We start from the raw sequence: 11,570 nt of genomic DNA, 5'->3' as shown, positions 1-11,570 counted from the left end.
ATTTACAAAAGAAAAATATAACTTACATTAGATGAGATTCTAAGTTTCTGCACGACAGCAACGATCAAGTGGTTGTGCGCTGGTGTCGTGCAGGCATGGACCAAAAATAGCCGATCTACAAGACTACAACTCGTTAGGCAATAGTCAGTAGCAGTAGGAGTTTCTTTCTTATTGTTTTTACTTCACTGACAAACATTAATTTGGTGCTTGTGTAAGGAAAACAAAACAGATTTCAGAATCACTAAACCTCTTTAGAGTCTGCACAAAAAAACTGTACAAATCCTCCATTAAAAAGTCAATAGGTTTCTCTTTTATTTCATTTTAAATACCACTTCAGACCCCAAAGCATCACAATATGAGCAGGGCTTCATGTCAATTAGAGGTAACCTAAAAAGATTTTAAAACAGACACATTTAAGGAGAACATAAAAAAAAAAACATGAGGCAAGGTCATTTCAGAGAAATTTGAAAAGCACATAAAGTTTAGTGGATGAAGTAGTAAACCATTCGCAGCTGTGTCCACCCAGACATTTTTTCCTACTGTATGTTTTGAATTGTTTATGCGGGAAACGCCAGCAGTGTGATGATGAGGCTACTGACTGTACTGAGGGTCTATTTTCTGCTGTGCGTTCACGTCTGCTAATGTAAATATCTAAATATTTTCAATTCTGGAGGTTTGGACAAGCATTTTGAAAGAATGTCGGAGAATTTTCAGCCAGGGGAAAAAAAGGCTTTGGTGGATACACGACCATACTGTCAACAATACAGTACATTGTTGTATTACTTTCTGCCTCACTGAGCTGAACACTGCTGTAAATACCTTTTGAATACTGTGCTGAACACATTCAATATGTTTCAATGTGCAAGAGACCACCTCGACCATGACTCCGTTCTTCATGAAAAGGTACAGAGAAATTATTTTCCTCATATCAAACGACAGCTCATCTATGCCATTGGTTCTCAGCCTGTGGGTCAAGACCCTAGGGGTCCCCACATGATTTTGGTCCCCAGATGACAGTGAAGTGTCAATTTATGGACTTTTAAGACATTTTTGATTAAAAAGCAAAACAAAGAAAGAGAAGAAAAAAAGACCATTAAGGTCCTTGCAGACAGGACGCGTTTTTCAGAAAACCAACTGGCAGAAAAACGCTGCTAAAAATCCGAAAAACGCAGCAGTGTGCAGGGACCTTTACTGCATCAAAGGTAATCAATAAACTATAGTATAAACACTGGTCAAATATTGGCCAAATTGTCAAATTATATAAGAAAGAGGCAAACATTGTGAAAATAGCCGATCTACAAGCTCACAATGCACAACAAGGCACTGTGATTGTAGATTGTAGATCTGCTATTTCACGTGAAACTAAATGTTATGCCTCAACTCCTACAATTTCAAGTGCTGATCAGTGTGTGTGTGTGTGGGGGGGGGGGGACCACTGATCTATGGGACCCATGAAACCAAAACATGTTGGTGATGTGACCAGTAAGAACCTCATTATGAAAGACCTGAGCTAACACCAAGGAGCGTGCATACTGCCAATGCATCGAATAGGCTCTATGCACACACCATTTTGCAAATACTGTTTAAGGCTCTGTTCCATTTTGTGTACAGTGGTTCTCAAACGTTTTAATTTCAAGGACACCCATAACTCTGAGAGTGTACATTAAATGGTACACACTCAGAGTTACACACCTGTAGGGAGCACTTTGAAACCCACTGGTGTAGCAGAGTGTTTCATGCACAATAGCAGCACCCAGCTCACTCTGTTTGGGTGCTTCCAGACAGTGGAGTCACGAAGACGCCAAAAGCCACGAGTGGCAGGCGTCTCTTCCGGGTTTTTAGACAGCTGGTCTAAAAACCAGCTGCGGCAAATTGCTGCGTCAGCAAAGAGTTTCCTTTTTTCTGTCCGACTCTACAAGATGCCGCGTGGGTGGAGCTTCATTTCCATCCACCAGCTGTCTAAAAACCTGGAAGAGACGCCTTTTGGCATCTTCGTGACTCCACTGTCTGGATGTAGTGTTTGAGAGAGCCTTAATTATTATAATCAGTAACACCTGTGAAGGAAGTCGGAAGAGGTCCGGAAGTGGCGTATGTGCATATAGCCTATTGCAACCAAATACCGGGTACAGTACAGTGCAGTACACATCATGTCAAGTATAATATCAATTTCACTTCCGCAGCCAAACTTCTTTGTGTTTCCATAACCAATAATACATTTTAACGCAAGTCACGTTTTATGTTACATACGTGTTGTTTCAAGGCCACTGGTTCACTGTGTGTCCGTCAAGACTTCTGGTATCAACTGTCCATCAATAAACAATTAAGTACCAGACCGTTGGATCTTAAGTGTCAAGAGTGTCAACCAAAAACACATAAAGCCAAAGGGGCAGAGATATCAACTCAATCTGAACTTGGGTGTGTTCGAAAATAAGCTCTGAGAATCTGGTCCGGTTTTAGAGTGCTCTGGTCAGAGGAAAGGTGAAAATGATTAATTTAATTCCGTATCTAAACATGTTTATTAGCTGTTTAGTTACATAAAATAAATGCATGTTGGATACTATTATATTTTTTCAGTGTACTGAAGATATGAAAGCATCAGGGAGTGACACGCAACAAAGTTCCGTCGGGCTTGGGACTCTAAACTACAGAGCCTACAGTATAAGGCAGGCAGCAGGCAGCCCAAATGCATGTTGAATATTGTCTAGATTAGAATACCAAAACAAGTTGCAACCATCACACTTTGCAATCATTTCCTCAATGTTCAGAATGATGCACGGGGCAACCCTGCTTTTCGGTCCGACTGGTCGGTAACACACCGAATGCTTGTGAACGTGCGAACGACGAGAGATCACTCCAGCGCTCTCTAGAGCGTATTTCCGAACACACCCTTAGTTGCGTGATATTGGATCACAACCAACAAAATTACGTGATATTGGATCACAACCAACAAAATTACAAATAACTGTGCTACTATTAAAGAAAAAAAACAAAAACAGGTACTGCGTATTATGGTCTGCCCCTTTGTCGTTGAATTAACTGGCTGGCTGGCTGTGAACTTTGACCTCTCTGTAGGGCCAGCTGAACTGTATCACAGTGTCAAGGCATATCGTGGCTCATATTGCAGAAAATGTGATGTAGCACCAGGCAGCCGATAATAAAAGTATCTGGCGTGATGCCGTTCAAAGCTTTTCAAAGTGACCCGAAATAATGCGTGCTACCACAGGAGAGAGAATCGGAAATTGACAGCCATTAGGTGTTGCTGATGACGCAGCCTAAAACAACGACAAACGCTAAAGCTGATAGTAGTTCTGTCTGCAACGAGAGGGCAGTGATGTGATCCAATGAGAGGATTGTAGAAGCAACACCACAACTAAATTATTTAACTCCAGGGGAAGTCCACAGATCCACACGGTGGCCGGGTTTTGGCAGAGGTCTTTCCCACCGGTCCACGCTGATGTGTGGTAACGGAAGCAGGGCTGCCTGGGTCACGGACATCTCACCTCACCTCATCTCCAAACGGTCCGAGGTTCCACAGTTCTCATCAAGTATACAGTTCACATTGTTCTTCATGTCACAGGCCTGTCACAATGAACTCTTTCTCCGCTAACCACACGAACCCTAGCGTCCCTATTCTGTCGTAACAGTCAAACATCCGGCAAAAACGGGTCAACATTCGACGACAATAGCCGATCTACGAGCTTGTAGATCTGCTATTTTCGAGATTTGACATACAACAACGTGTATAGGGGTCTAAAATTCCATGAGGCTATGTCCGAACACAGAAAGTGTCTTTTCCGGTCGCAGCCCAGTCGAGAAGTCCTACTAATCGCCATGGGGGGCCGTTCGCTTAGCACTCAAAAATCGGTTCCGGCACCAGGTCTAGTCCGTTATCTCCAAATATCGTCCAACTTCCGTTTCAGTCTAAGTTTGTTTTTCATTGTACACAAATCGAGAGACTTCCATGGGAAGTATCACTGCTAAAGCTCTAGAGATGATGAAGCAGGCGGGTAGGCGCAGTGGCATGACTGGAGGGAGGAGGGGGGCGGGCAGGGGGGGGGGAAACTGAGCTATACCGCCTCAGCTGTGGTAGCCAGGCACCGCCGCCTGCTTCTGGGAGAGACGCATTAGCTCCTCCCTGATGGCCTTGATGAGGGAGGCCGAGGAGTGGGTGGGCGGGGAGGTGTCCATGGGATCGGGGGGCGATGGATAGCCCAACCCGGGGGGTTCGAGGTGGGCAGGGGGTGCCGAGGGCTCCCTGAGACCGCCACTTCTGGGCATCTGGAAGATAGAAGGGGGCGAGTAGTCAGGGTAGCCCAGGAACTGAAGGCCCGCCAGGGGAGAGAAGAGAAAGAGGGGGAAGAAAGAGGAAGGAAAAAAACAGACATGATCGATAGAACTAAAAGGAGAACTTAGAATAAGAGAGTGCAGTGGTTCTCAAAGTGGGGTTCGGAGACCAAAATGGCATAAAAAAAATCCTCTACAATCTCACAATGCGTCCTGTTGAGAGATGTGGGATTCTATAATAATTATTAATTTATTTTTTACATTTTTGAAGATTATTTTTGAAAATGTTTAAAACATGGGGTTCCCTTTCACAAAATACTTTCAGATGGGCACTCGTGGTCAAATATACATATAAATTTGAGGATCCTTATGATAAAAATATTTGATAACCACTGCTCTGCAGAAGACAAAATCACTGAGCACAGAAAACATGAAAGATGAAATAGGCTTACAGACATAATATACACAGGTAATCGATAAACATAAAGCATATCTATCAAATCAACCAATTGAATGATGCGCAGCCTGCGTAGCTAGCTAGTTCAGGCAGACTACTCAAAAGAGCGCGCCTACCTGATCAGCCTGAGTCAGACATATGCACTCTTTACCTGATCAGCTGACTAGTCAGACATATGCACTCTTTACCTGATCAGCTGACTAGTCAGACATATGCACTCTTTACCTGATCAGCTGACTAGTCAGACATATGCACTCTTTACCTGATCAGCTGACTAGTCAGACATATGCACTCTTTACCTGATCAGCTGACTAGTCAGACATATGCACTCTTTACCTGATCAGCTGACTAGTCAGACATATGCACTCTTTACCTGATCAGCTGACTAGTCAGACATATGCACTCTTTACCTGATCAGCTGACTAGTCAGACATATGCACTCTTTACCTGATCAGCTGACTAGTCAGACATATGCACTCTTTACCTGATCAGCTGACTAGTCAGACATATGCACTCTTTACCTGATCAGCTGACTAGTCAGACATATGCACTCTTTACCTGATCAGCTGACTAGTCAGACATATGCACTCTTTACCTGATCAGCTGACTAGTCAGACATATGCACTCTTTATCTGATCAGCTGACTAGTCAGACATATGCACTCTTTACCTGATCAGCTGACTAGTCAGACATATGCACTCTTTACCTGATCAGCTGACTAGTCAGACATATGCACTCTTTACCTGATCAGCTGACTAGTCAGACATATGCACTCTTTACCTGATCAGCTGACTAGTCAGACATATGCACTCTTTGCCTGATCAGCTGACTAGTCAGACATATGCACTCTTTGCCTGATCAGCTGACTAGTCAGACATATGCACTCTTTACCTGATCAGCTGACTAGTCAGACATATGCACTCTTTACCTGATCAGCTGACTAGTCAGACATATGCCTGATCAGAGCGGCAATTTAAACTTCTCTGCCTATACTTGCTCATTCCTGGCCTCTCTTCTGCTTTGCTGTGCTGTGCGTCACTGCTGCCTCCCTGCCTTGCTTGCTGCTAATCTGCTGCCCATTAAGTTCTGCCTCCCCAGCATCCACCTGTAGGCTCTGTTTCTAGATCCCCCCCTGGGGTCTTAATTAATTCACTGCCGTTCTATTTGGTTTACAACTTAACTAAAATGCTCATGCTACAGGGAATGAATAGATATATGTTCTAAATTCAATCTAAGAGTTGTGTGACTGAAATAAAATAAAGTGTTGAGTGTGGACAGCAGAAATACAGTGAGGATTGTTTGTAGACTCACTGCGTCTCTGTCAGTTGCAGTTCTGGAGTAGTCGTCATGGTAGTGGTCCCAGCCACCAGGGGGCGCTCTGCTGACCCCTGGTGGATAACCGTTGAGACGACCGGGCAAGCCCACCTGTGTTAGATGATGGATCTGGGCCCCTGGACACACAAACGAACGAAATCACGCACGCACGCACGCACGCACACACACACAAACACACACACACACACACACACACACACACACACACACACACACACACACACACACACACACACACACACACACACACACACAGAGTTGTCAGGGATCATCACATACATTTTGTATTTGATTTGATTTTGATTGTGCCTATAGACAATCTACATTAAGGTCACAACACTATTATTGCTGTTTAAAAAGTGAACATTGTTAAGTGTGTCTGTGAGTTTTATAAATCTTTACGAATGAAACGTATTAATAGGAGCCTGTGACTACAGTATATAGCCTACATTAGATCCACGGAAACACAGATATATATCTTTTCCATTTTCTGGACGTACTAGGTTTCCACCTGATAGCAACAACATTGTAAACTACCATTTTATAATGGCTGAGAGGTGTAGATGTAGAGGACCTTGGCTGGTAATCCAGCATGACAGTGTGTCGCGGGTTCGAGTCCCAATCCCGACGAGCTTTACTGTGTGTCTTTCCCCCCCACCTCTCTCCCCGTTTCCTGTCTACTGTGATCTATCAATGAAGGCAAAAAGCCTTTAAAAAAGAAAAGGTTTGAGTATCACTGTGTTATTGTACCTGTAGTGCCCCCTACAGGCCGTGGTCTGGCAGAGGAGGACAGCTCTTCAGAGTACAGGGCTCTGGTGTACAGACTGTCTGCCTGGAGCTGATCCCCAGAACCTGTTGACTCTCCCAGGGGAGGGAAGCTGCTGGTACCCAGGCCCTGTCTGGAAGAACAACAAATACATGATGTCATTGAACACTTATATTAGCCTTGTTCCCATGTTATCCCCTGAGTTTACTCATCTCCAAGGAGAAAAGCCTGGTCACGACCTAATGCAGAGAGTGGCTATCGAGGTGGGACTTCCGCATGTCCCCCCGGAAAGTATCACAACATTTGTTTCATTCACGGACAATGTAAACAGATATTTAAAGTGTCAACGTCATTTCCTTGGGCGGTACTTCCGTTTGGACTCTCAAATGGCCCGGTCTTGCCCAGCATACTATCCAGTTGTATACATTTAATTTGTAGGCTATCATTGGTAACACCTGTGAAATATTTGTGTACAGATAGTTGTGTCAATGGTTGCCATTTAATTCGGCTCATGCTAGAACCAAGAATATTTTAAATGTAAATGATGCATTAACCAATATTTATTTCATAATTAACAGAATGATCCCTTTCTGTTATTCAATGTAGATTTAACCCAGTGCGCCCAGAACCCAGAACGCCATGGTGCCGGCACCATGGCGTTCTAATCTCAAGTTTATGGGGGGAAAAAAACATTTTCCCCATAAACTTGAGGGGAAAGTTTCCTCAGTTTCCGAGAAAATGGACAATTTGATGGCGCTGTGTGGATATAAAGTGTATAAAGCCACACATACACACACACACATGCACACATGCACGTGGACACACGGACACACACACACAAATGCGCGCGCAAAACCGGCTACCTTTTATGGGACCGGTAAAGGGACCAGTTCTGGCATCCATTAGAGTGATAAAATAAATATGATTCCTCTCCAATAATTCATGAGGCCCAGACAGACATCACCCCTCCCCCCTCCCATGTACAGTGGTAGAAATCAGGCCACAGTGACCGATGTACAGTAAAACCATTCTGATGGATGAGGAAATAGTGGCAAATGTGAATTAACTAACTCATTCATTCATGCATGCAGCAGTAGTTCCTTAAATATTGTCTTGTCATTGGCTCTTTGTGGGCTCACCTCTGTAGCAGGCCATGGACCGAGGGAGGGGACAGTCCCATGTCACCGTACCTCTGTGAGAACAACACAACACAACAATCAGTGAAAACCGAATATTCAAGACACTGATACAGCGATATACTTGAAGAGCCAGCCTCTCTGTACAGTTTTGACCTTAAAATAAACTGGCAACTTTGGGGCCTTAACTGACCTTTCACAGCACGTCAAAGCAGTGAACCTGATAAAGCAGTGCAAATGGCTTTTATAGCTGCCAAGTGCCATGAGGAATGTTCAGTCTAGCGTTCTCCTTTCCACTCCAGGCAGGAGTAAACATCCTGCCAGGTGCACTTTATATGACTAATATGTTGTTGTTGTTTTTGTGAGCCTTATTTTGGGGCATTTTACGCTATCAATTTATTTCAGTGGTTCTGGAAATGGAATGGAACCAAATAGACTTGTAAAAGGTTTGTTTGGTTCCATTTGTACTTTCGCCGAGTTACAGACCCTTGAGGGTCCATACTGAGGGTCCCTGGACTCCACTTGGAGAACCAACTGCTTTATAATGCTGACAGTAAAGTTAAACACATGAACACAATTCTGGGTCGGACATTCGCTGAAAAGTGAAATGTGTTGTGATCTTGTTCTGCTTTTTTCGGTGAAGAGATTTGGTGTAGAGGGAAATACTGGCTGATCGAATGTAGATACAGTAGGAACAAAAACGAGCACACACAGTCTATATAAATGCCATTTGCCCGGTGCGCCGCTCGCAAAGACAATAAGTAAATAATAGCCAGCACTCCAAAGTCCTTCTGGTACTATTAATTTATTAAGGCACGTGCCTTAATTAATTTAAATTTATAGTAAGTGGTTTAAAAGGCATTGAGGGTAATGTGTTGAAAATGGCTGAAACTTTGATTAGACAATTACGTCAGAAAATTATTTCATAGTTCTTTGCTTGAATGCAATGAGTGCTTTAAGGCTCAAAAAGGCAACTAATCTCCTATTTTTCCCCCCAACAATATTCATGTCTATGGCCTTTGAGAAACGTATCTTCTTTGCTTGAGTGCTTTATGACTTATGTGGCAACAAAGCAACTTACTGTAGTGTATCTCCTGTTTTTTAACAGGCATGGCCTTTCCTTGTGAGAAACTTAAGTTAATATCTTATCCTTTAGGTGAGTTTAATGACTTACAGTACAGTATGTCAATTATTTTTAAACAATGGGTTTTACATTTTGTCATTTGGTCCATTAATCCGTCTAACCAATATTAACCAATTCATGGTTGAATTATTTGCACTTGCCAGATATCTGCCCCCAGGAAAAGTCCACTCAGTAACATAACAGTGAGCGTCTCAGGTGCCAGAGACAGATCTATACTACTTATCAAGCTTATTCATATGACCGCAGAGAGCGTCTTAGAGGGCTGAGTGGACTAGTTACTGAAGGTCACTGGGGTCTTCGCGACACATGGGGGTAGCAGATGGGGGAATCCTTAACTGATTAGTTTCCTAAGAGGACATGATTAAAACAGTTCACACTGGGAGAGAGAGGACAGGAGCAGCCTGGGGACAGTGAAGCACAACACAGACCTCACTACACTGCAATCCATCTTCTTAGTCTGTCCATTGCTTTTTCGATTATTCTTATCTCTTTGTATCGACGAATCGACGCTGTTAGATCAATTAACCTGATTAAGCACTTAAGCCCTATTTTATACTTCATCATACAACCGTATTGCACATATTTGTTTTCTTTTTCTTTTTGATTTCAAAGATCAATTATTTTATTGAAATCGATATTTATTTTATAATCGATAAAATGGATTAGTTAGATTATCTAGATTATCCATTGCACATATAATTGGCTTAATTTATAGGCAAACAAATAAATACAATTTTGGTAGATACATTTCTAAATTTAAATTATATGAAAATATAATGCAAGTAAATATAAAATACACTTTGTTTTATATAACCAACACGACGTGTTGTTGTGAACTATTTTTGAAAACAAAAAAATATTATAACATTCCCAAAATAGGTATATGGCATGCAGACCTGTGGTTAAAAATTGGGACACATTATCTGCATAATTGTCAACACGGCCAAACCGATACATACATCTCCCTCACTCTAGAACCCCCAACAGTAAAGGAAAAGCCCCCCAGGAGATTCCACGCTGTGTGCGGCGGTCACACTGACTCACCCCAGAGAAAGGGCTGACCGGGTAGGCCCACTGCCGCGGGCCTCGGGCCGGAGGGCTGGAGCCCGGCACGTTGTGGCCGGCGCCGACACCCGGGAGCGTGATGCCGGCCGTGCTGCCGCCCCCGCCGCCCTGGGAGGTGGGCGACACCAGGGCGAAGGCGTTGTCCAGCAGCGAGTGCATCTGCTGCCGCGCCTCCTCGATGGAGGGCTGGGGGGGCATGTAGGGGGGCGGGGGAGGGGCGTGGCCCGGGGGGGAGCAGGAGGGGCCCAGGAAGACGTCGTCGGTGGGGGAGGGGCTCCGGAGAGGGGACCCGCCGGGACACTGGTCTGGGTCCGACTGCGGATGGTTTAGGAGAGAATCAATATTATGGGAAAACATGTAACAAAATCACACGAGTGAAGTGAGGGGCGCTATTATCATCGTACATCAATGTCATTGTGAGATGGAGGATGACTGATTTAAGAAGCAGTCACACCTGGCCTGAGTCATACTAGAACAGGACTCAGATCTGGGTGTGGCTACGCACCTGTTGTGCCTTGATCAAGTCCATGCACAACAGGTGCGCAGCCACACCCAGCTCTGAGTCCAGTTCTAGTATGACTCAGGCCAGGTGTGACTGCTTAAATCAGTCACCCTCCATCTCACGGTCATACATCATCACATTCATTGAAACGGGTTTGAAAACCACAGTGTTATCAGATGAGCGGCTATATTATGGCGTGATTCTCTCACCACGTAGGCCACGTTGCTGACACCAGGACACCTCCTGTATGTGGCGTCGCTCTCGTTGCAGATCAGGTGGTCTTTGTCTGCGTCCATCAGGCTGCCGTTCAGCTGCTCCTTCTTCCTCTGCTTGGGAGAGCGCTTCCCTCGACCACTGGCACGCACGCACACACGCACGCACGCACGCACACACACACACACACACACACACACACACACACACACGCACACGCACACGCACACGCACATGCGCACACACACACACACACACGCACATGCACACACACACACACACACACACACACACACAAACACACACACACACACACACACACACACACACACACGCACATGCGCACACACACACACACACGCACACACACACGCACACACACACGCACACACACACACACACACACACACGCACACACACACACACACACAGACAGACAGACAATATTATTATTAATAATATTAATATTATTTAAAGCTGATCTGCTGTCATAAGATACATTTGTATGTGGCTATAACTGGATATATTTTTATGATTCTATATCTAGGAGTGTCTGTATGTTTGACCGTATTGAAAATCATACCTCCATTTCCAAATACATTATTATATAATGTAATACCGTATGTTGATACTGTACAAGCGGCATCAGTTTCCACCTGGCGACCATC

At 44.2% G+C, this 11,570-nt stretch overlaps 1 protein-coding gene across 2 annotated transcripts in view; it reads right to left on the bottom strand.

The window, feature by feature from the left end:
- Window positions 1-303: 303 nt before the first annotated feature.
- The window catches only part of LOC310857900 (UPF0606 protein KIAA1549-like), a 70,205-nt gene continuing 58,938 nt past the window's right edge, over window positions 304-11,570 (bottom strand). For both annotated transcript variants that reach the window (XM_083763876.1, XM_083763877.1), the window contains 6 exons: window positions 10,899-11,043; window positions 10,167-10,502; window positions 7,982-8,034; window positions 6,827-6,975; window positions 6,053-6,192; window positions 304-4,278 (listed from right to left, as the gene is read on the bottom strand). In XM_083763876.1, the coding sequence (XP_083620002.1) occupies window positions 4,078-4,278; window positions 6,053-6,192; window positions 6,827-6,975; window positions 7,982-8,034; window positions 10,167-10,502; window positions 10,899-11,043 (1,024 nt within the window). In that variant the 3' untranslated portion in view covers window positions 304-4,077. The remainder of the gene's footprint in view (window positions 4,279-6,052; window positions 6,193-6,826; window positions 6,976-7,981; window positions 8,035-10,166; window positions 10,503-10,898; window positions 11,044-11,570) is intronic.

This window comes from Protomyctophum parallelum (genome assembly GCF_964188405.1).
Source record: "Protomyctophum parallelum genome assembly, chromosome: 4".
Classification (NCBI taxonomy): Eukaryota; Metazoa; Chordata; class Actinopteri; order Myctophiformes; family Myctophidae; genus Protomyctophum; species Protomyctophum parallelum.
The sequence above is the reverse complement of the archived record's forward strand: the minus strand, read 5'-3'. Positions and strand labels throughout refer to the sequence as shown.